Source organism: Mirounga angustirostris, unplaced genomic scaffold, assembly GCF_029215605.1.
Source record: "Mirounga angustirostris isolate CCGP_5_RB_7025 unplaced genomic scaffold, mMirAng1.0.hap1 SCAF_9, whole genome shotgun sequence".
Lineage (NCBI taxonomy): Eukaryota > Metazoa > Chordata > Mammalia > Carnivora > Phocidae > Mirounga > Mirounga angustirostris.
Genome location: NW_026991717.1, coordinates 132,474,214 through 132,500,156, shown reverse-complemented (window position 1 = coordinate 132,500,156; position 25,943 = coordinate 132,474,214). Strand labels below are relative to the sequence as shown.

At 37.6% G+C, this 25,943-nt stretch overlaps 1 protein-coding gene across 6 annotated transcripts in view; it reads right to left on the bottom strand.

The window, feature by feature from the left end:
- Positions 1-1,785: 1,785 nt before the first annotated feature.
- CPSF2 (cleavage and polyadenylation specific factor 2) overlaps positions 1,786-25,943 on the bottom strand; it is a 33,556-nt gene continuing 9,398 nt past the window's right edge. For 5 of the 6 annotated variants that reach the window (XM_064571497.1, XM_045901425.3, XM_045901422.3 and 2 more), the window contains 13 exons: positions 25,577-25,736; positions 25,392-25,497; positions 24,261-24,390; positions 22,000-22,115; positions 19,995-20,182; positions 19,046-19,336; positions 13,487-13,587; positions 11,913-12,113; positions 8,757-8,909; positions 7,125-7,350; positions 5,738-6,037; positions 4,453-4,587; positions 1,786-4,071 (listed from right to left, as the gene is read on the bottom strand). In XM_064571497.1, coding sequence (XP_064427567.1) covers positions 3,979-4,071; positions 4,453-4,587; positions 5,738-6,037; positions 7,125-7,350; positions 8,757-8,909; positions 11,913-12,113; positions 13,487-13,587; positions 19,046-19,336; positions 19,995-20,182; positions 22,000-22,115; positions 24,261-24,390; positions 25,392-25,497; positions 25,577-25,736 — 2,200 coding nt within the window. In that variant the 3' untranslated portion in view covers positions 1,786-3,978. The remainder of the gene's footprint in view (positions 4,072-4,452; positions 4,588-5,737; positions 6,038-7,124; positions 7,351-8,756; positions 8,910-11,912; positions 12,114-13,486; positions 13,588-19,045; positions 19,337-19,994; positions 20,183-21,999; positions 22,116-24,260; positions 24,391-25,391; positions 25,498-25,576; positions 25,737-25,943) is intronic. The other variant, XM_064571499.1, reaches the window with a different exon arrangement.

Genomic DNA, 25,943 nt, shown 5'->3' with positions numbered 1-25,943 from the left:
TCCGAATGTTCCTTCTCTAGTTCCCACTACATCTTCACTTATATGTTCATTCTACAGTTACCGAATGGATGAATAAAAGAGGGGAAGGCGGTGGCAAGGAACAGCCAGCCCCAAAACAATCAGCGTCTCAAGCACGGATTACGCACCACTAGTATGCTTACCCAAGGTGAACATAAACTAAGGAACTAAAGCACAGCAGCACAGAAGACAAAAAGTAGTTGAAATTTACAGCCTTACATCTCATAATGTTAGGGTAGAGACTGTGGAGTTGATCTAGTTCAACTCACTTATTTTAGTGTTCAGTGGGTTCTATAAGGATTCTAGATCCATTCATTTAGTACCGAATGAAGGGGCTCTATAAGACTGGGTCCCACTCCCACTCTGACCAGCTACGAGGCTCTCAAGCAAATTCCTTCCCTTCCTGAGGCCCACTCATCCAACAGTAAAATAAGTGAATTGAATAAGATGAATTCCAGTCTTCCTCGGCCATAACGTTGTAAGATCTTACGCTGTAGGATTTAAATTTCAACTACTTTTTTTTTCCCCTATAGGTTTTCTGCAGACATTGATAAGCTGATTCTAAAATTCACACTGACATCCAAAGAGAACCAGAAAAAACAAAACAATCTTGAAAAAGAACAAAGTTGGAGGGCTCACACTTGCCAATCTCAAACTTAATAGTAGTCCAGACAATGTGGTATTGGCATAAGGATATATTATATAAATCAATGAGATAGAACTGAGAGTCCAAGAACAAACTCATACATTTATGAGCAACTTTCAGCAAAGGTGAAATTTGATGAGGAAATGGTCTTTTCAACAAACCATGCTGGGACAACTGGATAGCCACATGCAGAAGAATGAAATTGAACCTCTGCCTCATACCTTATACAAAAATTAACTCAAAAGGACTCAAAGACCTCAAGAGTTTAAACTATAAAACTCATAGGAAAAAGGTATATATCTTTGTGACCTTGGATGAAGCAATGGTTTCTAAGATATGACACCAATAGCACATGGAACCAAAAGAAAAAAACCTAAATCCTAATTCATCAAAATTAAAACCTTTCGTGCTTCAAAGGACACAGTGAAAAACAAACAGAATGGGAGAAAATGTTTGCAGATCACATATCTGATAAGGATTTAAGTATCCCAAGTGTATTTAAAAACTACTATAACTCAACAACAAAAAAGATAACTAAAAAATGGGCAGGAGAATCTGAACAGACCTTTCTCTAAAGACATACAAATGGCCAATAAGTACAGAAAAGATGCTCAACATCATTAGTCATGAAGGAAATGCAAATCAAAACCACAATGAGATACCTCTTCACACACACTAGGATGATTAGAATAAAAAAACAGGGTAACAAGTGTTGCCAAGGATGTGGAGAAACTGGAATCCTTGAATCCTGCTGGTGGGAATGTAAAAAATAGTACAGGCATTTTTGGGGGAAATAGTTTAGAAATAAAGTTTGGAAACCTGACAGTTTCTCAAAGGAGTTATTGTATTATCCAGCAATTCTTTTAGGTATATGCCCCCCAAAACTAAAAACATACATCCACACGAAAAACTTATATAGGAATGCTCAGGGCAGCATTATTTATAATAGCCAAAAAGCAGAAACCACCCAAATGTCCATCAACTGAAGAATGGATAAACAAAATGTGGTGTATCCACACAATGGACTATTATTCAACCACATAAAGAATGCTGATACATGCTACAGTATCAATCTCAAAAATATTATACTAAGCGAAAGAAGTCAGACACAAAAGGCCACATATTGTATGATTCCATTTTTATGAAATATTCAGAATAGGCAAATCCATAGAGACAGAAAATAAACTGATGGTTGCCTAGGGCTGGGGTGAAGGGAAAATGGGAAGTGACTGCTAATGGATGTAGAGTTTCTTTTGGGGGGATGAAAATGTGCTGGAATGAGAGTGGTAATGGTTGCACAACTCTAAATATACTAAAAGCCGATGAATTATATACTTTGAAAGAGTGAACTTTATGGTATGTGAATTTCAATTTTTTTAGAAAAAGGCCCTCCTTAGAAAACTGATTTCCTCACTTCTATTTCAGACCACCTACTGGTTCATGAAAATAGAAAACTTTGCAATGATACTTGACATTTATAATCCATTGTAACAAATACTACAATAAAATTTCTCTTTAACCAAATTATTCTACATATCAGCTGATGGTCCACTTGTATTTAGTTTGCCTCGAAACAAAATCTGAAAATTCCTCTGAGTTCATGATGTATTTATAGTCCTTTTTTAAATTTGTATTTTTCTTAAGTAACTAACGCTAAACAAATGTCTTCATTTTAGAAATGACGCCATCTTCAAGAAGTACTTTAAAATTTAATTCCTTTTTCATAAGACAATCAAAAGGCTAAGCGAGAAATAATTTTTCAGTATCAGTATTGCAATGTAATATGTATAACCAGATGCTTTAAGCCATGTAACAAATGCTGACTTTCTTTCTCCTGGAATATAAATAGGATGATTCCAGGCTTACTCTCTTCAGTAACAAGAATTTAAGTGAAATTTCTTCAAAGCTCTACAAAAAAAAAAAAAATACTCTTTATTGTCACCTTCTGTAATGTTGTTTTGCATTCTGGTTTTTGGTATCAGAAGACTGTAACTTTGTGTTAGCACTATAATCCACAACAAATTCTCTGTAAGCTCTGAAAGAGAATATTAATTCTAGTCTGATATCACTGGGTAGTACCATACTGTACATAGATCCATATAAGTTAAACAGGAATGATCCTTCTAAAAATGCTAAGTATGAGGAAGAGGGCTTAATTACTTAAGAAGTAAAGATCAAGGACTGCCATGATCAAGCTACACACTGAAAAAGCATCAACAGATTACAAGAGGACAACATGATTTTCATTTTTAAGTTCAATGAAAATTGCATATGTTCAGTTTTTACTCTTAAACACAAGTGGCTTATAGAATACCAGGGCTGCCAGCCCCAACAAAGACAGGAACACAGAAAGGATGACCTTATCCAACTTCAGTATCATTTTTGTACTTAGGTATATAAAATCCATCCACTGCTTCAGCAACCTTAGGAGGGAGCAAGCCTAAGTGTTGAAAACATTTACACCTTTTGATTAAATTATACTATTATCTTATAAAAATATGAGGTTCAACATTTGTTTCCTTAAAAACAGAGCACTAAACAGTTTCCAATGAAGTAACCTAGCTGATAGCTAAAATGTATACAGAATCCTTAAGACTGTAACATGGCAAGGAGTTCTTTTGCATTATGTGTATTCAAATGATGGTGTTGTAATTCAAACTGAACATCTTGATAAAACAAGAAATGGGAGAAATAAAAATTGATTTCTGAACCAAGTGTGCACCACCTTCCTGGACTGACTAACTGGGAAATACAGGTAAGGAGATATGCCCCATGTGAAGACAACTGCCTATCAGAATTCAAAAGAAGAGTTAGAGCACAAACTCTTTGTTTTCTTTTTGTTGTTTTTCAAACACATAGGCCTCAAAAAACTGTTCCACCAGTTATTTTTTATATAGCATATCTTTTCTAAATAATTCTCACTTTTCATTCCAGAAAATGTTAAGAAACCGTTTGCAAGAACTCACAACATGCAAACATGTTTCTCTAAGGCCATGAGCTGGTTTGCTAAGTTGCATTGTTTTATTCAAGTAAAACGTCCTTCTAGAATAAGGGGTCTATAGAGGAAACCAATCACCTTCAATACTCGGGCCTGCGCACTTGTTAGGATCTCTATCACTCTGAAAGCCAAAAGGTAGAACGCTCATTTGAACATTAGCAAAATGGACTCTATTTACATTTTTTTAAAAATCTAATGCATGTTAAATTTTTCTGGCAATTCTTTTTGTATGTTACAAAACAAAAAAGCAAAAGCTTAGAATAAGAACGCTTTTTTCTTAGAAAAGTCAAACAGATACTTCTTGACATCATATCCTTTACACAATGGCATACTGTTCATATAAAAGGTCTCTTATCCTATAAAAATCTTGACAAAGGCAGCCTTCTAATCCAATGCGTCCAGTTTCCGTCTAGAAAGTAAAAGTAAAAAATAAATCTTTAGTACATTTCCTGTTCATTAATATGCAGACATAATAAACAAGATATATTAACTAGGTTATTTGGTGATTGGTCTGGAAATGGGTTGCTCTGCACAGAATATGGATATAACATTCAAATCATGAATTTTACATAGACACGTAAATATCAGGATTCAAATAATAAAATTTTACAATAAAATCATACATCATTTCTTTGAGAGTCACTTTTATAAGCCTTTAAGTTCATCATTACGAATATAAATTATGGTCTTCAGTTTGTGAAATTACCAATCAAGAATTACAGAATTCAAAATGGCATTGCATCAGAAGGAAGTATTTGTTCAATTCATCCCTTATTAAAAACATACTTACTCTACGGACTGCTACTTGGTTGTTGCAAACAAGTACACCTCCTACAAATTCAGCTTGAATCCCCTCCCGTAAGAGAACTTGTTTGAAGTCTGACAGTCTTGGTTCATTCATAAAAACTGACTGATGTCCAGGAACCTTAGAAAAGGTTAAAGGGGAAAGAATAACTTCAGATAAAACACCAGACACACAGTTGTACTGAATAAAGTCAAGTAACACATGATCTCTAAGATACTTTCTATCTTAGAGATAGACCTGAAGACCTCTGACAGATCGTATCAAGGCTGTAAATCACATTCCAAGTTGTTATTCTGAATTTTACCTCCTTATTTAACATCACAAAGCCCTTCACATTTTCTGAATGTTTCCCAATTTTATTAGTCATGCCTCACAGTAACAGAGAGACATTTGGTGATGTTATGCTTTTCACTCACCCACTTGCCTGAGGGGGTCAAGGAGAGTGCCAGTAGGCAGAACTGAAACAAAAAATTCATTTTCTAGTCCTTCACTTAGTTCTGAGGGGAGTTCGCCCCTGATCCCACTTTCACCTTCCCTTCTCCCTGAGAGTAAATGCAATGGACACCAAGGGTTTTAGAATCAGAAAAACAAGCGGTTCAACCTATTGCTGCTACTTGGAAATTGCCTTGAAGAGCACTAGCTTTAGCACAGAGGGAAAAAAAAGATTCTTATTCCTCCCCCAATCTCAAGAGTATTACTAGAAGGGAATCCAGTGACAGAAGCTGTCTCTCTACTCCTGTTGCACAGAAAGGCTAGAGTCCCCGACATGCACGCAGGACTCTTATCATACAGTTTTAACACTGTCGTTGTAATTACCTGAAATCTTTGCTAACTAGAGTATCTCCTGAGAACATGAAAATACTATATTAAAATTATATCTATGCTTAATAAAATATTTCTAACTGTATCAAAACCAAAAGTGATTTCAGCTGAATTGACAACATACAAAAATGGAGTACAAGAGTTTCAGTCTTAGAAAACTATAAATCTCCTGAATGGAAGCAGGTATAGGATATAATCCTCACAATCAAAATTTAAATACTGAAACAATAAATTACAAAACAATAATGTATCTTATAATATTTGGTAAACGTTTCCTTTAAATTATCATTCCCTTGCCGTCAGGATATATACACATGCTGGTATGTGCACACACACAACCGTATCTTAAGTAATCTTTTTCTAGAACTCCAAAATCAGCCTACACAGGACACATATTTTAAAGAGTTAAAAACATAAAAGAAAAATCCGGAGGCATGTGCTTTTTTACCTCGTGGGGGGGTAAGGGCTCCAAGGTCGGAATGATCTCGCTTTCTTCACCTGTCTCTTTCTCATCATCCCCAAACAGACTCTTCATGGCCTTCTGTTGTGCTATAACACTAGAATCCGAAGGAGCGTCCACTTGCATTTCTGAGTCTTCTCCATCATCCTTCAGTTCTCCTTCTTCTAAAATAACTCCTGTGTCCACTTTGGAAACTCTCATGTCCAAGACACCATCTATCCAAGCTAATTCGGCATCTTTTGCCTTACAAAACTGAAGGGAGCTGACAAGTGAATCTTTCAATCTCACCTAGAGAGGAAGAGAGACAAAACCCAGAGTATAAATTAACAACAAAATATAACCAGTTATTATTATTTCCTAACGCTGGTAATGTGTATTAAGATTCGAAAATCTTTCACTCATCTGATCTTCACCATGACTGGTAATGACCTAGTGACCTGTGAGATTAGGACCGCTGTCTACTCTCCAAAAGGTTCTTAACCCTTGGCTGCACACTGGGATCACATGGCAATTTCTTAAAATACATGTTAATGCCAGGGTCCCACCTTCAGTGACTCTAACACAACTGGTGAGACTAAATCCAGAGCACTGAGTCCCCCCATCACCCCCGAAGTTCCCCAGATGGTTCTCATGTGCAGCCAAGGTTGAGAACCACTGATAAGCCTCATCCTCTAGTCGTTGCTGCTCTTCAGGAGTACCGAATTACTTACTGTTTCCTTCACTACCATGAATTTCACACATCCATATTCTTGGAATGCTGCTTCCTCTTTTCTGCCCAGAATAACTTTGCTGCCTGGTGAATTCCAACCCATTTTTTCCAAACAAATCTAGACATCGCTCCTTCTTTAACTGACACCATCTTCCCCCTTCCAGATAAAATCTATTCTCTCCTCTGTGCTATTTCTATTTTTTATACCTGCTTCCATTTTTTTCAATTAGGAATAGACCCTTGACCTCAGTGCATTTTTATAAAACTTCTGAATTCTCGACTAGTCCCCATTCCTCTCACCTTTACACACTTGCAAATGTTGTTCCGTCTGCCCTGGAATACCTTTCCCCCAAACACACACACTCTATACCACCCTGATGATCCATCTAAACATGTTAGGATTCAGATTAGTTATCACTTCCTCTGGGAAATCTTTTCTAAACCTCCACATCTGGGTTGGGGTCTCACAACATCCTGTACTTTCTCTATCAGAGGTAATAACAATGTGAGAAATGCTCTTTCCTTGTTATAAGCCCCACAGACCATAAGATCTACTAAGACAAGGGGACCATGTCTGTCTCATTCACCACTGTCTTGCTAATCTACTGTCCTCATCTGCAACAAAAAGTATTTATTTCTGTACGGCCCAAATGCCAGCACACTCACCTGGTAGATGTGAGTTTCACTAGTGGCATCAACCGTTTCGTGTAGCTTTGGCATGTACACCTTAATATCTTTCCCGCCAAACGCACGGCAGCACTCTGCAAGATCCTGACTGGCCTCTGGTGGTCCATGGACAATGATCAGCTGTCGTGGTTTCATCTGATTAATGATCTTTTTAATGGAATCTCCATCAGAGCGTCCTTCGTAGTCTATGTAAGTAACCCTGGCTCTGTAATTAGGATTATTCAAGCTTACTTTTCGGATAAGTTAACTCCAAAACTATGTTATTGATGGCTTTTATCATCAGGAAAGAAATGTATACAATATATAAAATGAGGATTCGAGGAATACACATGTTATATTGTTAATATGTATTTGAACAGGAAGGATTATGGATTATTCAATAGGTATTATTAGAAAAAAATAACTCACATACTATATAAAGAAAAATAAAACTGGATCCTGATCTAATGCCACACACAACAGCAGGTTGAGTTGAAGCCATAAAAGAGAAATGTGAAGATTTTTCACATTTATGTACGAATTATGTTTGTGACCATGGACAAGGAGGGACTTCCTTATATATAATCCCAACAACCATAATGGAAAATGGAAAATATTATTTCATTACAAAAAAACTAAAGATTTTTTTTAAACAAAGTAGACCATGGACAATTCTTATAAACAAGTAACAGAATGGGAGAGGATATTTGCATTGTCTGAAACCAACCAGGGCTAATATCCAAAATATACAATGAACCCCTGCAAATCAGTAACAAAAAGGCAGCAACCGCTAGAGAAAAATGTACGAAGGCCACACACATGGACTTCACAGAAAACAAAAAAGGTAACATGCATTTGAAGAAGATAAATTAATAACCACAGTAAGACAAATTTAAACAGTAGTGATACGTTACCCTATACCTACTAGGCTGGAAGACGTTAAGAGTTAGATAATGCCAAATGTTGGTAGGGAAACAGGGATGATAGGGAAACAGGATGATTCTGCTAGCAAAAATATAAATCGATATACAGCCATTCTAGAGAGAATTTTGTGATACTGTTAATATGCATTATTTAGATATCAGCTGTACCCCAAAATATATACTAAACGATAGCACTAGACAAATAAATCACTTTGCTCTCTAATGACTTAAAAAAAATTCCAGAATGATGATTTACTGGCGTTATTAACTGTACCAAAAGAAAAAAGGTTTATTTACTACTTCAGGTTATAGTAACATTTTTAAGACATTAGGGCCCTGGAGATGTTTAAGTCGAGGAGTATGTTTATAAAACACTTAGAAAAATTAAACTTGTGAACTGCACAAGTTCACGTGCTACTGGACTTACTGAAAAGGCCAGAATGTTTCTTCGTATAAATGTGCAATTTAATGTTTAAACCCCACCTCACCACCAACTCAATCACACTGGCATTTAAATACCATTAATGAAAACAAAATGCCACCACACTTCACAGGTCTTTGCATTGACAAAGAAATTAAATTTTAAAAGTACAAACTTACTAGAGGATATTCAGAAATTTCACTTTTGAAACAATGTAAATTATGTAATTCAAGTTCTTAAAATTTTATCTTATAATCTAGTTTCAAAAATGCAACAAAAAGCACTTACTTTATTTCAATAGACTCTGTCGTAGAAATACACTTGGTAGGAACATCAGATAAATCCTGATCCATGGGTTCATCTCCATTTGTCAAGCCAGATTCTAATTTGCTTTTCTCTTCTTCAGTTGCCTGAAGTTCTGGCACTAAGAAATCCTCCGGTCTAAATGATAAGTCTCTAATTAGAAGCAGTAACGAGCAAGCTAATATTATGTAATATATGTAACTAGTAGATGGCACAAGTTTTAGACTCCTCACATATCTCAGATTTGAATACACAATTGATGCAAAGCTAATGCAACTTTATAATATCAATTACCAAATGACTGCATATATTCTGCTCTTCCTGACCACTGAGGAATGCTCTTTAAAACACGCCATGTGGGCTCGTAAAGAGGCCTACACCATTAGAAGATCTTCATGGCTATCATAAATACTGTTACAACCTGGCCTTGCATTTGTTTCAATCATTCTTTCTCTCAGTTTCTGTGGTTTCTCTTGCCAACTCCCAATTCTTATAAATCTGACCTCTTTTGATTTCCTTAAGAGCCCCAGTTATTCCAAAGAAATAGAAAGCAAGCATATGACTCTCCATTGGCACATCACCAAGACTAAGATACAAAATCATGAGCTCCCTCAAAAGCCTTCGCTTTTATTTCAACAAATTATGAATGCATCTATCTCCCCATTTTTACTTCCAGTATCAGAGAGAGTTGTATGTTAAAATTAAAAAACAACGGGGCGCCTGGGTGGCTCAGTCAAGCATCTGCCTTCGGCTCAGGTCATGATCCCGGGGTCCTGGGATCGAGCCCCGCATCGGGCTCCCTGCTCAGCAGGAAGCCTGCTTCTCCCTCTCCCACTCCCCCTGCTTGTGTTCCCTCTCTCGCTGTATCTCTCACTGTCAAATAAATAAAATCTTTAAAAAAAAAAAAAAAAAAAAAAGTCCAATATAGGGGCGCCTGGGTGGCTCAGTTGTTAAGCATCTGCCTTTGGCTCAGGTCATGAAACCAGGGTCCTGAGATCGAGCCCCGCATCAAGCTCCCTGCTCCACGGGAACCCTGCTTCTTCCTCTCCCGCTCCCCCTGCTTATATTGCCTCTCTCGCTGTGTCCCTGTCAAATAAATAAATAAAATCCTTTAAGAAATAAATTAAATTAAAAAAACAGGGGCGCCTGGGTGGCTCAGTTGGTTGAACAACTGACTACTGGTTTTGGCTCAGGTCATGATCTCAGGGTAGTGAGATCAAGCCCAGCGTTGGGCCCCCATGCTCAGCGCCAAGTCTGCTTGAGATCCTCTTTCTCCCTCTGCCCCTCCCCACTCCCCACACTCTAAAATAAATAAATAAATCTTTAAAAAAAAGAAAATTAAAAAACAAACTTAAAAATGTTCTCTCTCACCTCCTGTATTTGTCTATGCCCCACCCCAAATGCACTCACACTCCTCTCTGGGAATGCAGGCCTCTGTTAGCCAACACCTAGATTGCTATGGTAGCTTCTCAGACCCTGGAACCCAACTTCTCCATCTGTAATCCACATAATTGCAATAGCAGTAGCAACCACTTAAAGGGCATTTACTAGGAGCTGTGAGCCACAAGTCAGATTCTATGCTAAGGGCCTTAAAAACACAACCTCATTTAATTCTTATCCCCACTTTTCAGATAAGGAAACTGAAGCAAAAGAACACTTGTCCATATGCTCAACAGATTGGACACTAACTAAGGGGAATGGTAAATAAACTCACCAATGCTATTTAGATTGTTATTTTCCCTCTCTACTATTTTAGACAGTGCAATTTTCCTAATTAAATCCACGAATGACCTAAAACCCACTATATGCTCAAGAGGGCATTACAGAGGAACAAAGAAAGTGCAAGCGAGGGACCCAGACTGTGTTGGGGTGGAAAGGAAGAAACAGGAAAGGCTCCCAGCAGTTTGTAAGGGCCAATCCAGCAGGCTGGAGACCTGGGAGGGGAAGACGGAACAAAGCCGAGGGATGAACATGTGCAAGGGTGTGACGTGGAAAAGCCGAGCAAGACACTGAGAAGGCTGGTACCGCTAGAGCAGAGCACGCACACCGGCCTGACAGAAATGTACAGAGACCTAACAGCAAAGTAGGAAGAAACCAGGTTGTGAGAGACACCATGCACTGTGCTAAGGCGCCTGACAGTCACCTGGAAAGCAACGGGGACCCTGAAGAATCTTCACACAGGGTAGCAGGGTTTCCAAACTTAGATTAGAACGTGTGATTTCAGTTGTTTTTCCAATAGTGGTGGAAAGCTGTTGATTTTCCATGGTTCCACCCATGCTATCTCATATTCCTCTTGTAACTTAAACATCTGTGTAACACTGCTTGAGATGTAACCCATTTCCTAAACTTCACACATCACCATCCATCAAAAATTCTCCATATCCTCTGTCTTTCTCCAGTGCATGTCCCTTACCCTCTTTCTCTATTTTAGATTTATTTATTTGAGAGAGTGCGAGCAAGCAGGGGGGGAAGAGGGAGGGAGAAAGACTCTAGCAGACTCCCTGCTAACAGGGAGCCCCGTGCAGGGCTCAATCCCAGGACCCTGAGATCATGACCCGAGCCAAAATCAAGAGTCAGAGGCTAGACCAACTGAGCCACCCAGGTGCCCCCTTACCTCTCTTTAAGTGGGGGGAAAAAAGTCTTGCTCACCTTTTTAGACTTTTCACATACCTAGGTAATAAAACTGCTACTTTGCCTTTAATATTAATTCTTTTTTTTTTTTTAAAGATTTTTATTTATTTATTTGACAGAGAGACACAGCGAGAGAGGGAACACAAGCGGGGGAGGGTTGGGGGGGGGGGGAAGAAGCAGGCTTCCCGCAGAGCAGGGAGCCGGATGCAGGACTCAATCCCAGGACCCTGGGATCATGACCTGAGCCGAAGGCAGACCCCTAACGACTGAGCCACCCAGGTGCCCCTTTAATATTAATTCTTTAGATGTTCAATCTTTCTATTTTATACTGTACTTTTAAACTATACAAGTCCTCTGTATCTTTCAAAGTGGGGTCCTCAGAAACTATCAAAGTACACGGTATTATCAGAAATGAATGCCAAATTTATTGAGTTCTAATGATACACTGAGTTATATACAAAATACACAGTCTAATCTGGAAGAAAAGAAAAGCTTGTTTTGTTCACATACTTGATAATTTCTCCATATTCATCCCATTTAATTCTTTCTTCTGGGGCAGGAAACATAGGGTAAGACTTTTTAGCCTGTTTGAAGAAGCTTCCTTTACGACTACCTTCACCTTTCATCATCAGGTCATGCTTAGTCTTATGAGCTGACGGCTGGTCAATGTCTTCCTCAACATCACTCTCATCACTGGAATCTATGTCTGCCCTAAAAGGATTGTGGAACAGATAAAGGTCATAAAGTCCCCACAAGATTTTGAATTAATATTTACAAAATTATTTTTGAATTAATTCAAGGGTAATAATTTTATTGGACTGATAAGTTTGTAAAATAGCATTAACTGCCAGTTAATAAATACACATTAATACTAGCACTGAAAGTGCCAACCATACTCAAAAAAATGTTTTAAATAACACAACACACTAAGGTACATCATAATCAATGGAGGAAAACACATACATACATACACACACACACACACACACTACAAAGGAACAAAGAAAACAATGACAGCAATAAATAAGTAAAAAAAAAAAAAAAGAAAGAAAACAATGACAGCATTGTCTGAGACTGCCTGCCAGAAACAAAGCAGTGAAGTCTGTAAACTGCTAACCATATTCCCAGGAAAAATATCATTCAAATATAAATATAAGAAGAACTTTGCCAGACTAAAAAACAAACAAAAGAAAAAACACCAAAAATCTGATGGAGGTATTGCCTGCTGATATGCAGCCCATGAAACAAAAATCAAAGGAATTTCTTCAGAGAGAAGGGAGGATGATACCATGTGGCAATATGTCCACACAAGGGAGGAATAAGAACAGGAAATTAGAAATGTGTACAATATAAGTCATTTTTAAAAATCTCTTTAAAAAATAAAATTGAGGGGCGCCTGGGTGGCTCAGTTGTTAAGCATCTGCCTTCGGCTCAGGTCATGATCCCAGGGTCCTGGGATCAAGCCCCACATCGGGCTCCCTGCTCCGCGGGAGGCCTGCTTCTCCCTCTCCCACTCCCCCTGCTTGTGTTCCCTCTCTCGCTGTGTCTGTCAAATAAATAAATAAAATCTTTAAAAAATAAATAAATAAAAAATAAAACTGATTTTTTAAAAACAAAAAAAATTAGCACTGAAAGAACTTGGCATTCTAGCACCATTTAAAAATGTTCACAAAAATAATGAAGTCAACAGAAAATTTAAATATTTTTTTTTTAATTTAAATTCAAGTTAGTTAACATATAGTGTATTATTAGGTTCAGGGTATAGTTTAGTGATTCATCAGTCATATATAACACCCAGTGCTCATTCCATCACCTGCCCTCCTTAATGCCCATCACCCAGTTATATACCATCTCAGCAACCACCTCCCCTTCAGCAACCTTCAGTTTGTTCCCTATAGTCAAGAGTCTCTTATGGTTTGTCTCTCTCTCTGTCCTTATTTTATTTTTCCTTCCCTTCCCCTATGTTCATCTGTTTTGTTTCTCAAAGAAAATTTAAATATTTTCAAATAAACTTTTGTATCTTAGGAGTAAGTTCTTAAATTATATGTAATTTACATATAAGCTTCTGTCTGAAAATAACTCACTCTTTTGACTGCTCAAGTTTTTTTGCCGCTTCTTTCTTTAGTTTCTCTTTTTCCAAGTATTCTTCTAGTTCTTTCCCTTCAAGCTTCACACGTTTCCTCAACTAGAGAAAAACAGCAGACAGAAGGAAGCATCAGTATCAGGGGTTAGGCGGTAGGGTGTGAGATGTAGCACATCTGTGCATTTATCATCTTAAATTTGAAATTATTCAAGTTCCCATTACATGCAATTACAGATCCTATTTAGATCAGCACCAAAATTGAGCTGCCACATTTCTAGGCTGGGTTTAATTTAAACTGGTTAAAAATCACCAATCAGGAAAAGAAAATACAGGTAAGTATTTTTATAATTTGGAGTAGGTGAGGCCTACACAGGACATAAAACCCAAAAACCACAAAGGAAAAGATGAATAAATACGGCAACATGAAAAAAAATACATTTCTTTGACATTTAAAAATCTCATAAAATTACAGGGAACGGAGAAAATTATTTACAGCACTACATGACTATCAGCAGCTCTTTTTTCCTAAGAGCTCTTCCAAATCAGTTAAGAAAAAGATGATCAACACATCAAAAAAGGACAAATCCATATATAAGCAAGTTACAAAATAAGACAAATAAGTAACTAATAGCTATGAAAAGAGGTCCCATTTCGCTGGTTTTTGAAAAATGCAAAATTTTTGAAATGTAATACCATATAAGATTTTATTTATTATTATTTACTTATTTGGGGGGGTGGCTATGAGAAAGGGAGAAGCAGACTCCCCACTGAGCAGGGAACTCAACGTGGGGCTCAATCCCAGAACCCTGGGATCATGACCTGAGCTGAAAGCAGATGTGTAACCAACTGAGCCACCCAGGTGCCCCTGTAATACCATTTTAAAATCTATTAGATTGGCAATGCTAATTACTATATATCTATGGGAAAATTAGCGTAACTATGGTAGAAGGCAATTTGCCATAAAAATGTGCCCGTCATTTGACATAGCATTTCTACTTCTAGGAATTTATGCTACGGAAACAATCACAAGTGTTAGGAAAAAAGTACAATTGCAGCAATGTGTGTAACAGTAAAAAACCAGACTCAACTTTAAAATCCATCAACATGGGATGATTAAATCAGTAGATCTCTCCAACTTTTTGATCTCAGGATTGTCTTAGACTCTTAAAAATTACTGAGAACCCCAAATAGTTTTTGGTTTTTTTGTAGATTACATTTATTAATGTCTGCCATATCAGAAATCAAGAATGAGGAAGTTTTAAAATATTCATCTGTAAACTAAAAAATAAAATCATTGCATATTAACATTATATTTTTATAAAAGGTAATTAAATTTTCTAAAGCAAAAACAAAGAATAGTGGAAAGCACGGCATTATTTTACATTTTTGCAAGTCTCTTTAATGTCTAGCTCAATAGAAGACAGCTGGATCCTCACATCTGCTGAATTCAATCTCCTGCAATATGTTGTTTTGGTTAAAGCATATGAAGAAAATGCAGCCTCACACAGATGTATAATTGGAAAAGGGAAAAATATTTAAGTAGCATTTCCATGAATATTCCTTGGTATTACATTAAAACTCAAAAACTGGTGGTTTCTTTCATGGGCGCCTGGGTAGCTCAGTTGGTTAAGCGACTGCCTTCGGCTCAGGTCATGATCCCGGAGTCCCTGGATCGAGTCCCGCATCGGGCTCCCTGCTTGGTGGGGAGTCTGCTTCTCCCTCTGACCCTCCCCCCTCTCATGTGCTCTCTCTCATTCTCTCTCTCACAAATAAATAAATAAAATCTTTTTAAAAAATAAATAAAAAATTTAAAAAAAAAAACGTGGTTTCTTAAAAGATTCGTTGTAATGTGGAATCTGAAACCAACAACTTTTTATACTGTTATGTTAAAATATATTGATTTATCTTGCACTTTGAATGGCTCTTTTGAGCACTATCTTGTACCTACAGGCATCGGTTATTTGCAAAGTACTGGTTCACCAAGTTACACAGATCTTACAAATGTTGACAGTATTTTAAAAATCACATTTGCAAATATCACCACCAATCTCATCAGCAAAGCCTTCTAAGTTTAAGTTGTCTATTTCATGGTGATGGGCATCGCTTCCCAAAATTCTAATTTTCACCTCAAAGTTTGAATTTTATCAGATTTAGGCAACAGATGCGATCAACTGTTTTCCTTAGAGTGACAAGCTCAACTTACTCATCTTTGAGAGAATATCTGCCGAATACCCAAGTCTGAGCAACCATGTCATTATTTCAAGTAAAAATGGTGTTCCGAGGAAAAAGTGGCCAGTTAACTCAATGATACAAGTGGCTTTCTTCGAGACAAACATTGTGTATTAGTATGCAACCCAAGTGCTGTACGCCTACTTCCCATCTTGCCATCCAGATTATTTTTAAAAACCTTTTATGAAAGGATTTAATAAATAACTTTTACTGCTTCGTCAAGAACATCCTTAAGAGAAACGGGCCCTTTTCTGGAACTTCGAGTATGGGCTCATGTACAGTGCAGCGGCTGCTGCTGGCTGGGGCCACGCTGGATTGAGGCTAAGGGACCAGCACCTCTCGCACTGCTTTGACTCTGCAACGTTAAATCCAGGCACAAGCGAAAAGGCAAGTAATATCTTAACATTACTATCAGAAGTAGTTTTGACCTTGGGCACTCCCTGAAAGGGTCTCAGGGACCCCTGAGGCAACCACTGGATTCAATAATCACAGTACACATATACACGTGCGTTATTATAAGGTTACTAAAATGAATTCATTTATTTGAAAACACTTGAACATTTATAATATAGCCATCTGTGCATGAGAAGTCAGGATAGCGGCTTCCCTCGGAGGGGAAGGATCCAGAAGGGGATGTATGAGGTACTGCCAATACGTCTTGGTCTGGGTACAGGCTAGACAGATGTGTTCGGTTTGTAAACGTGCATCACACCGTGCACTTGCACATGCACACTTCCAGCACATGTTACATGGCAATGGACGCTGAAAAAAATCTGTGGAAAGTGCTGCTATTGTCTGAGATAAGGAAGACTCAGAGAAGAGTAAGTCTGGGACTAGGGGGAGGAGAAAGAGTACAATGTTTTGCATATGACCAAGTAGAGGGAAAAACTGATAGGCCATGGAGAGAAGGCATAATGACAGAAGAAACACCCCTACAAGGGGAGAAGGGAAAGAATCCTAAGTGTTAGTACTACTTATTAAAAAGTCAAAAACCTAATGTTTCAAGTTACAGCTCCAAATGTCCTTTTCTATTTTTTTTCAAACTGAAACCGCTTTTAATATTTTTTTATTAATTCCTCAAACGGCCTATGCCTATCAACCTTAATTGAATTTCTAGTAATTATTATTTTCAAATTCAGTATTTCATATCTGATGAAACTATTCCAAGTATTTCAAAGAGCTCTTTTAATTTTTTGCTTAAAGATTTATTTCAGAGAGAGAGAGTGTGTGTGTGCATGTGGCGGGGGCGGGGGAAGCCAGAGGGAGAGGGAGAATCTCAAGCAGACTCCCTGCTGAGCACAGGAACCTAACTCCGGACTCCATCTCACAACCTCACAACCCTGAGGTTATGACCTGAGTCAAAATCAAAAGCTGGCCGCTTAACTAACTGAGCCACCCAGGTACCCCTGAGCTCTTTTAATTTTTAAAGAAAACTCCTTGTTTCTAAGCTATTAAATAACCCAAAGGACAGTTTTTACTTTGGTATGTTTGCTCTGAATCCTTCCTCAACAATTCTGTATGTATAGTGAATGTATATGAGATTTTAGTTACTACGTTTGTGCTTTTCTTAAGTAGAGTTAAAGACTAAGGTACACTTATCACTCAGCTTCTAACAAACAACATTCCTTAACATGGCTACCAGGAAGGAAAAATAAAAAAGTCATCCACAACTGTGCCCAACTTTGGCAATTGCCCATTCAGTATCAATTGCTACAGACTTTACAGTTAATGATACTAGCTTTGGAAAACTGATAGATGAGATGGGTTGGTTATTAAGCAAAATGATCTTTTGGCATACTGGTCACTTGGCTACTTGTTTTGCTCCCGTTAACAAGAGATAGAGCAGCAAATGCGGATACAGAAACAAGTTTGGCTATTTAGTGTGGAGAAGATAAGGGGATTCTTGTCTGACTGCTTCTACTTCTTAGCTAAGTTTGAAACAAGTTCATGTGCTATGGGTGAGGGCTGAAATGAGTTGTAGGATATTTGAAGAGAAGGAAGGTATGAAGCTACCTAACTGGAGAGTAGGAAAAAGAGTATCTTAGAGAATGTTGGGCTGGTGCTGGGTGCCCGTCTGAGATTTGAGGTCATGAATGTGAAAGGCAACCTGTCCACACGTGTTTAACACCAGTAACATAAGGTTGCTTGGGTATAGGAACAGTTAAGCAAATGGTTCAAAGTTTTGCCAGGTGAGTATAATGCACAGGAGAGTAACAGAGTTAAAGGTATTTGTAAAATAATGATGGACCACTGACTAGAAGCTGGAGCAATGATGGATAGTACACAAATTAAAAGTCCCAATGGAACCAAAGAATTGCTGGCATGAGAGTATTAGAGCAAGTCAGCTGTAAGATCAGAGTGGGATAATTGAGATGGAGATCTTCAGGGGTAACCCGTAACAAGGTGAAGGGTATGACCATAAGAGTAGACAGTATGATTGTGGAAAGGGATGGCTAAGGTGGAATGGAGGAAAAGATCATTAAGAAACAAGGTGTCAAGGAACTAAGAGGGCCAAGGCCTTGGACAGATCACACATATGGACACTAGCGTCATCAAGAATGCAGTCCTGAGTGAGTGGACAGGAAGACTGTGGACCAGGGTTAAAGTCACCAATGAAAGACAGAGAATGACCAAGGGATCAGTAAATGTCAGAAGGGGTCACTGTATTGTCAAGTCTGATGGCATGACATAGAGAGGGAAGAGAAATGGCTTGAAACCTGCAGGACAAAAAAAGGACATCTACCCCACCCAAAGTATATGAAGCATGAAAGAGAAAAAAAGAGTGTCTACTTGAGAGGCCTACAGGAAAGACTATTGTTACAAAACAGATTTCAATTAGGGAAAGGATATGAAAAGAACTTTTCAAAGAGCACTTGAGAATACAGGGTGAGTGACACCTTCTGGGCATGGTTCCAGAGGATAACATGGAAGGGTTAAAGAATGGGCATTTCCAATAAGGAGCTCTGAAGTTTGTGCTATTAAAGGCTCTCTATTGTTACTCTGGTAAAAATCTGGAGACAATTTCATTTTTGGTCCCTGATTTCTATAAACATCATGCATGTGTCCCCCAGTTTTGTTGTTGTTTTTTTTTTTTTTTTTTAAAGATTTTATTTATTTATTTATTTGACAGAGACAGCGGGAGAGGGAACACAAGCAGGGGGAGTGGGAGAGGGAGAAGCAGGTTTCCCGCAGAGCAGGGAGCCTGCTGCGGGGCTCAATTCCAGGACCCTAGGATCATGACCTGAGCTGAAGGCAGATACTTAACGACTGAGCCACCCAGGCGCCCCTCCCCCAAACAGTTTTAAGATAAAGTTCACATATAAGCACTTACCTCTATTTCTGTAATTTTTTCAGAAGGATTATCAATTAGGAAACGTGCTAAAGTCCCAGGAGTAGTTCTGTAAGTTAGAATGATTGAGTTTTTAGGGTCCTGACACCACTGAATGAAGAGATCCCTTGAAAATCCACATTCCAGGTCAGGCTGGCTGGCGAGTACCACTTTGGGGCTAGGTACCCGAGCCAAGTCGGAAAGACCGTGACATAAAGAGAGATGGCGAAACTGAAATGGATTATTTCTTTTGTCTTCAAAACATCTCATCAATTTGTCACTCATCCATTCTACCTAATATAGGGGGAAAGGAGACCATAATTAGAAAATACTAGATTATAACTGCAATGTCTTCCACAAAGTCTAGAAGTTCCTGGTCTGTCTTCTTTTAAGTCTTTACCACCAATGGTTCTTTAAACATGTACCATTCTGATGAGCAGCTTACTCTCTGTTCTGTTCCCCATTATATCCTCCCACCCCCATAGTTCATCCCTAAAAATCCAATTTTGCATATATTTCAGTTACAAGTCACCTTAAATCTTACTGAGAAAGCAGAGTATAAGTTTTAAATAAATATCTTACCCAAGATTGCTATTTCAAGGGAAAGAGCTTATTCAGAAAGAAGAGAAAAATGGATTCTAACATGTATATCCTATGAGGTAGGTTCTACTTTTGTCCCCATTTTACAGATTGTGATACCAAGTGTTAGGGAAGCAACTTGCCCAATCTGTAAGATGGGGACAAAAACAGAACCTACTTCATAGGATCTAGAAGGACTAAACGAAATATTCCATGTTAACACACAGAACAAGTGGCTCATTACCATTATCATCATCACCATCAACTTCTTCAACAGAAGAATAAAATCCAAAGGGCAACTAAAACACTGTTTTCCGGAAGTCCAATTTCTGTAGCAAACTTCTGTATTACAAATGACATCATGAAAACAAACCTGGGACTTGGAAAACTCCACCACATTATAGCTGACATTATTCAGGAGTGCCAGTGAGTAGACACCCAATCCTGCATCTTTAGTTCTCCAGATTTGATCAAGGAGTTGAGCAAGTTCCAAAACTCTGCCTGCAGTGTCCACTGCTATTAATACATTTCCATCACCTCGAAGTGTTTCCAGGACATTTGCTAGAAAACAAGAATGTAAAATCCATAGAGAACATAACAATACCTTGCTGCAAAATTAAAGATGACTTAATCTCCAGTATAAAGTCTGAAATTTATAAATAAGCAATTATTAGGCCAGGTACACAATTTTAAAAATTCCACTCAGGTTATTACAACTACTTTTTATTCTGTGAATGTATCTTCATAGGAATGAAAGACAATGCCATTAATTCTCAATTTTTTTTCACTGAAAAAGTGTAAATCAGTGGTCCCCAGCCCTCTTCACCCACAGTCCACATAAAAAATGACATTCATACAGTACACTGGGGCCAATTATTTACAACTTTGTTACAAATGATTCCCAAATTTATACACACAAGTACACACATTCATACTTTATTTTGTATGTACACATTTTGTGTGTATGTATGCCTACACAATAAAATATAGATCAAATTCCCTCTTCCAACAAAAGTATCTTTAGGAGTAGATTTCCTCGCTCTACATTAAAGTTGGCTTGGAAACACTTGGTAAAACCAAACTCTAGCAAAAACAAACAAAAAAACACAAGAACTAAACACCTTCTTAAAGTGAATACAACACAATACACAAACTCTGCCTTTTTTTTTTTTTTTTTAAAGATTTTATTTATTTGTCAGAGAGAGCGAGAGCGCGCGCCCAAGCAGGGGGAGTGGCAGGCAGAGGGAGAAGCAGGCTCCCTGCTGAGCAAGGAACCCAATGCAGGACTCGATCCCAGAACGCTGGGATCATGACCTGAGCCGAAGGCAGATGCTCAATCGACTGAGACACCCAGGCATCCCACAAGCTCTGCTTTTTAAGTAGGTATATGAAAGCAGTGGTTTCAAACATATTTAAAAGTAGAATCTAATTTTCCCATTGAAATCCCATGTAGCTTATAAAAAAAGAAGGTAAAGCAGCTGGAGCCAAAGGAGAAGCAACCAGGGATGGCCCAGAGGCTCCTCTTTAGAACTGAGACTACTAGATTAGAGTGTAAGACTCCCAACACCAAAAATCAGTGGACTATTTGCATCCTCATGTATCTCCTTTGCTCGTTTTTTTTCTTTTTTTTTCTTTGCTCATTTTTCTTTTAGAGTATGTGTTTTTCTAATAGATTTTTTTTTTAAGATTTTATTTATTTAAGAGAGCGAGAGAAAGAGAGAGAATGAGCTCACAAGCAAGGGGAGCAGCAGGGGGAGAGGAAGTAACAGACTCCCTGCTAAGCAGGGAGCCTGATGCGGAACTCAATCCCAGGACCCCAGGATCATGACCTATGCCAAAGGCAGACCCTTAACTAACTGAGCCACCCAGGCGCCCTTTTTTAATAGATTTCTATGAGCTCTTTATATATTCTGGCATTCCCTAGACCTATATCAGTGAATGCCACATAGAGCTAGCTATGTGCTGAATGACAGGGAGAAGTCAATCTCTACACCTATCCCATAAAAGCTGAATTCAGATGAACTAAAGCATCTTTTTGTACAAAATAATGATATGGTCACATAATATTTTTTCAAAAATATTAGAGTTAGAGGCACCTGGGTGGCTCAGTCAATTAAGCATCCAACTCTTGATTTTGGCTCAAGTCATGATCTCAGGGTCGGGAGATTGAGCCCCACATGGGCTCCACACTGGGGGTGAGGCTGCTTAAGATTCTCTCTCTCTCCCTCTGCCCCTCCCCCACATCTCCCTCTCTTAAAAAAAAAAAAAATTAGAGTTAACCAATCTCTCATGACAAGAAAAGTGTTAAACAAAATAGAAGAAACAGTAATTAATACTACCATGCACCTCCACAGAGGACATTACTATGTAATACGTACTCAGAAGCTGCTCGTCTCTCTGTTTTCTCCGAGGTTGCACATACGTAGCATTAAAGGAATCTGTGATAAGCAGGGAGGGTCTGCTTAGCATTTCCAGGGAACATCCATTTAAATGGCTATAACAAAGTTGAAGAAGAGGAGTATTACATCACTTCAAATAAACAGCTGCTTATCTCACCTAAAAAATAAGCAACTTTCTTTTATAAGATTTTTCCTTCCCTAACTATAAAAGGACAGGTGCTCATTAATAAGAAATCTAGTACATTAAAAAAAAAAATAGGAAAATTAAGATTTTCCAGAGTTCCATCACTCAGAGAAATCGATATAATATTTTGGTATACATCTTTCTAAGCACATAAATACACTTTTCTTTTTTTTTTTTTTTTTAAGATTTTATTTATTTATTAACAGAGAGAGAGACAGCGAGAGAGGGAACACAAGCAGAGGGGGTGGGAGAGGGAGAAACAGGCTTCCCGCAGAGCAGGGAGCCCGATGCTGGGCTTGATCCCAGAATCTTGGGATCGTGACCTGAGCCAAAGGTAGATGCTTAACCAACTGAGCCACCCAGGCGCCCCCAAATACACCTTTTTTTTTTTTTTTTAATTTTTATTTAATTTTTATTTTTTTTAAAGATTTTTATTTATTTATTTGAGACAGAGAGAATGAGAGAGAGAGAGCACATGAGAGGGGGGAGGGTCAGAGACAGAAGCAGGCTCCCTGCCGAGAAGGGAGCCCGATGCGGGACTGGATCCAGGGACTCCAGGATCATGACCTGAGCTGAAGGCAGTCGCTTAACCAACTGAGCCACTCAGGCGCCCCCAAATACACTTTTCTAAGCATATATATGTGAATATATTTTACAAAACCGGTATCTCATGTATATGCCTCTATACTCAGTTCTATACCCTGGTTTTCTCCCATGACACTAAAACTGGTTTCTAAATCTATTTTTTAACAATTGTAAAAACCTCTTACTGTGTATTTTATCTGATCACTTCCCTTTGTTTAGGTTACTTTTCTCATCATTATAAATAATCTCAAAGAACATTTTTGCAAAAAACTTTGATTGCATTTCTGATTGTTTCTTTAGGCCACATTCCTAGAAATTATTTACTACAATACACAGTGTTGCTAAATGGCTTTCCAGAAAAATTTAACCTTTTTCAGAAAGCTCTACCTTTTCCAGAAAGAATGAGCAACTCACTATTTCCTAGAAGAATACTACCATTTAAACATCATTTTAAGGATATTTAATTTTAAAAAGAACTACCATTTAAAAGTTTTTTACTTTATAACTTTTGTCCATGTTGTAACTGGCATCTTTTTGATTGGTTAATACCTGGTCTTATACACGTAAGCCTTTAGCCAACAAGCTGCAAATATTTTCCCTATTTTATTGGTCTTTAGTTTACTGTTTCAGATGTTCTGAATCTGTATGTAATCAAATCTATCAAGAGTTTTCCTTTGTAACTTGATCCGCTGCCTTTACACTCACAAACTCTTATCAGAGATTAGACTCACCCATACGGTTTCATTTTCTATTTAATTCTAATCCATCTGAAATTTGTTATGTGGTAAAAAACAAACAAGAAAAACCACAAACTGACTTTTTCCCAAAATGTTTGAATACCATTTACTCGAATATCCATACTTTCCTCATTAATCTGTGATTAAAAGAGCCTAAAACTTATTAGTCTTATATACTTCTAAATAGAAGATACAAAAGATCTTGAGGCTACTGTAATCTCATACAAAATAACTATGAACTTAATGTACAGAAATTACAAAAGAAGCCTCTATGAAACTAAACGCCAAAACAATTTTATAGTAATGCTGTGAGTAGAAAATAAAGTATTTAAAATTACAACTACTGTGTCCCTTTTAAAAGGAGTTTGACTTTAAATATAGTTATATCATAATTACTAACTTTACAAAAAAAAAAAAACCCACAAAGGTCCTTCAAATAACAGGTCAAATAGCATATAAAATATAATTTTACGTACAAAAATTAATCTCCTTTGCAACATCTCCAGAGAGTTATCTGTTTTAGACTGGATACTTACATGTCAGTTTGTAAAATACATTATCTCTTATATCAAAGTTTCCCCTCACAATGCAAAAAATTCACTATTTGAGGCCTTTAAGTAGTTCTAGATTTCTAGTTAAAAAAAAACAACAACAACTTTTTAGTTTAATTTTCCCTCCAAAGAATGAAACAATACCAACTGCATTTCCATTAGCTTTTGTCTGGATATACCTACATCTCCCTCTTGTGGTTAAAGTCAACTGCATACACAATTTCTTCTTCTCCATCTTTGACTATTTTCCATATTGTTCCACCTATCATATGACCAGCTGGCAGAGGTGTGATAGACAAGCCATGTCCTTTACCTATGTTAATAAGAGAGAGACAATACTCAGATTTCTTTTACAAGCCTAAAGAAAGCTTATTTATTTGTAAACTATTTTTAATAGCTAATATATGCAGTGATACAAAATCCCAAAGTAAAAAGGCAAACACTGAAAATGCAAGTCTCACTCTTCTGCCCCCCCAGCCACTCCATTCCCTCACTGTAGACAAACTCTCTTGTCGTTTTGTTATGAATTCTTGCAGACGTATCTGTGTTCATAAACTGAAATATTATAGAGATTGGATTTAAATGCCAGTACCCTATTAAATTACTTAATATGAATGAATAAATTTGAATATTTATTCGGTACACACACAATCAAATGTTTCCATTTTTGCTAACCTGAAATTGACAGAGTAACAATACAAATCTCATGGTAAAAAATTTATCCTATAGAAAAATTAAGTACAAGCCCAACTGTTGTGACATTGTTATTTCTTGGTCAACTCGTCAGAGTCCACCATGGCACCATTTTCTCAATTTTAACGCAAGGCTTCATATTTAATCTCCCTCCACAGATGAGAAATCTATACTTAACAGAGGGCTTCCTGACCTAATTAAGTAATAAACTTCTTAATACCCAATTCTAGAATTCAGTTATCTTCTACTATGCTGCCAAGGCACTGCATTTCCTTCAAGACTTCAATCACTACATTTAGTCATCTGAGCCCCTCAACCGTGAACTCTTAGGAGGAGGATCTGGCACGTTACCTTTGTGCATCATACACAGTAAACACTAAATAAGTCATTCCCAAGTTAAATGTGAAAAGGCTTGAGCTATTAACATTGTGTTAGTATTTAATCTGGAATGTTTTAAAATCCAAATGACTTGGGAGAAGTTCAGCGTTCCATATGAGAACATGCTAATCTTTTCTTTTTCAGACCACAGGGCCTATGATTTTTACTACAAATTCCCCTTGTACTTTTCAAAATCAGTTAAACCCCTTAGTCCAATTACTTACTATTGGAATCATTTTTTACCTTTCAAATTCACAATCTGAGAGAATTTTAACTGCTGTATTTTATCAAAGGCTGCATCCACATCATCTAACGTGAAGAGTGTAAAGTCTTCTGTATTGTGTCGAGACTAAAAGCAGCACATAAATCAGAGGTTAAACATGATCACTACAGGAGTGTAAAAAGCAGTTTTTAATTGCTTGAGTTACCTGGTAAAGATCATACATGAACATCTGTCCCATTTTATAAACAGGAATGGTTGCGTAGATAGCACAGTTCAGACCCAGCTTCCCGACGGCATACGGGAGAGCACCAAGATGAAGAGGGTCGGGGTGGGACAACAGTACTGCATCAATTTGGTGAACATGCCTAGGAGAACATGATCAAAATGGCTTCTCAATTTCTCCAATCTTGTTTTTAAGAGTAAAGACTAGGCTGGGGTAAAAGAGCAGAAGAGCTGAAATTATGATACCTAGCAATACCAGTTATTACTACCCCGTCCTGCATAGATATCAAAAGTATGGTATGTGTTGCACAAAACAGAGGATCTCTATGCACATAAAAAAAGAAAAAAGA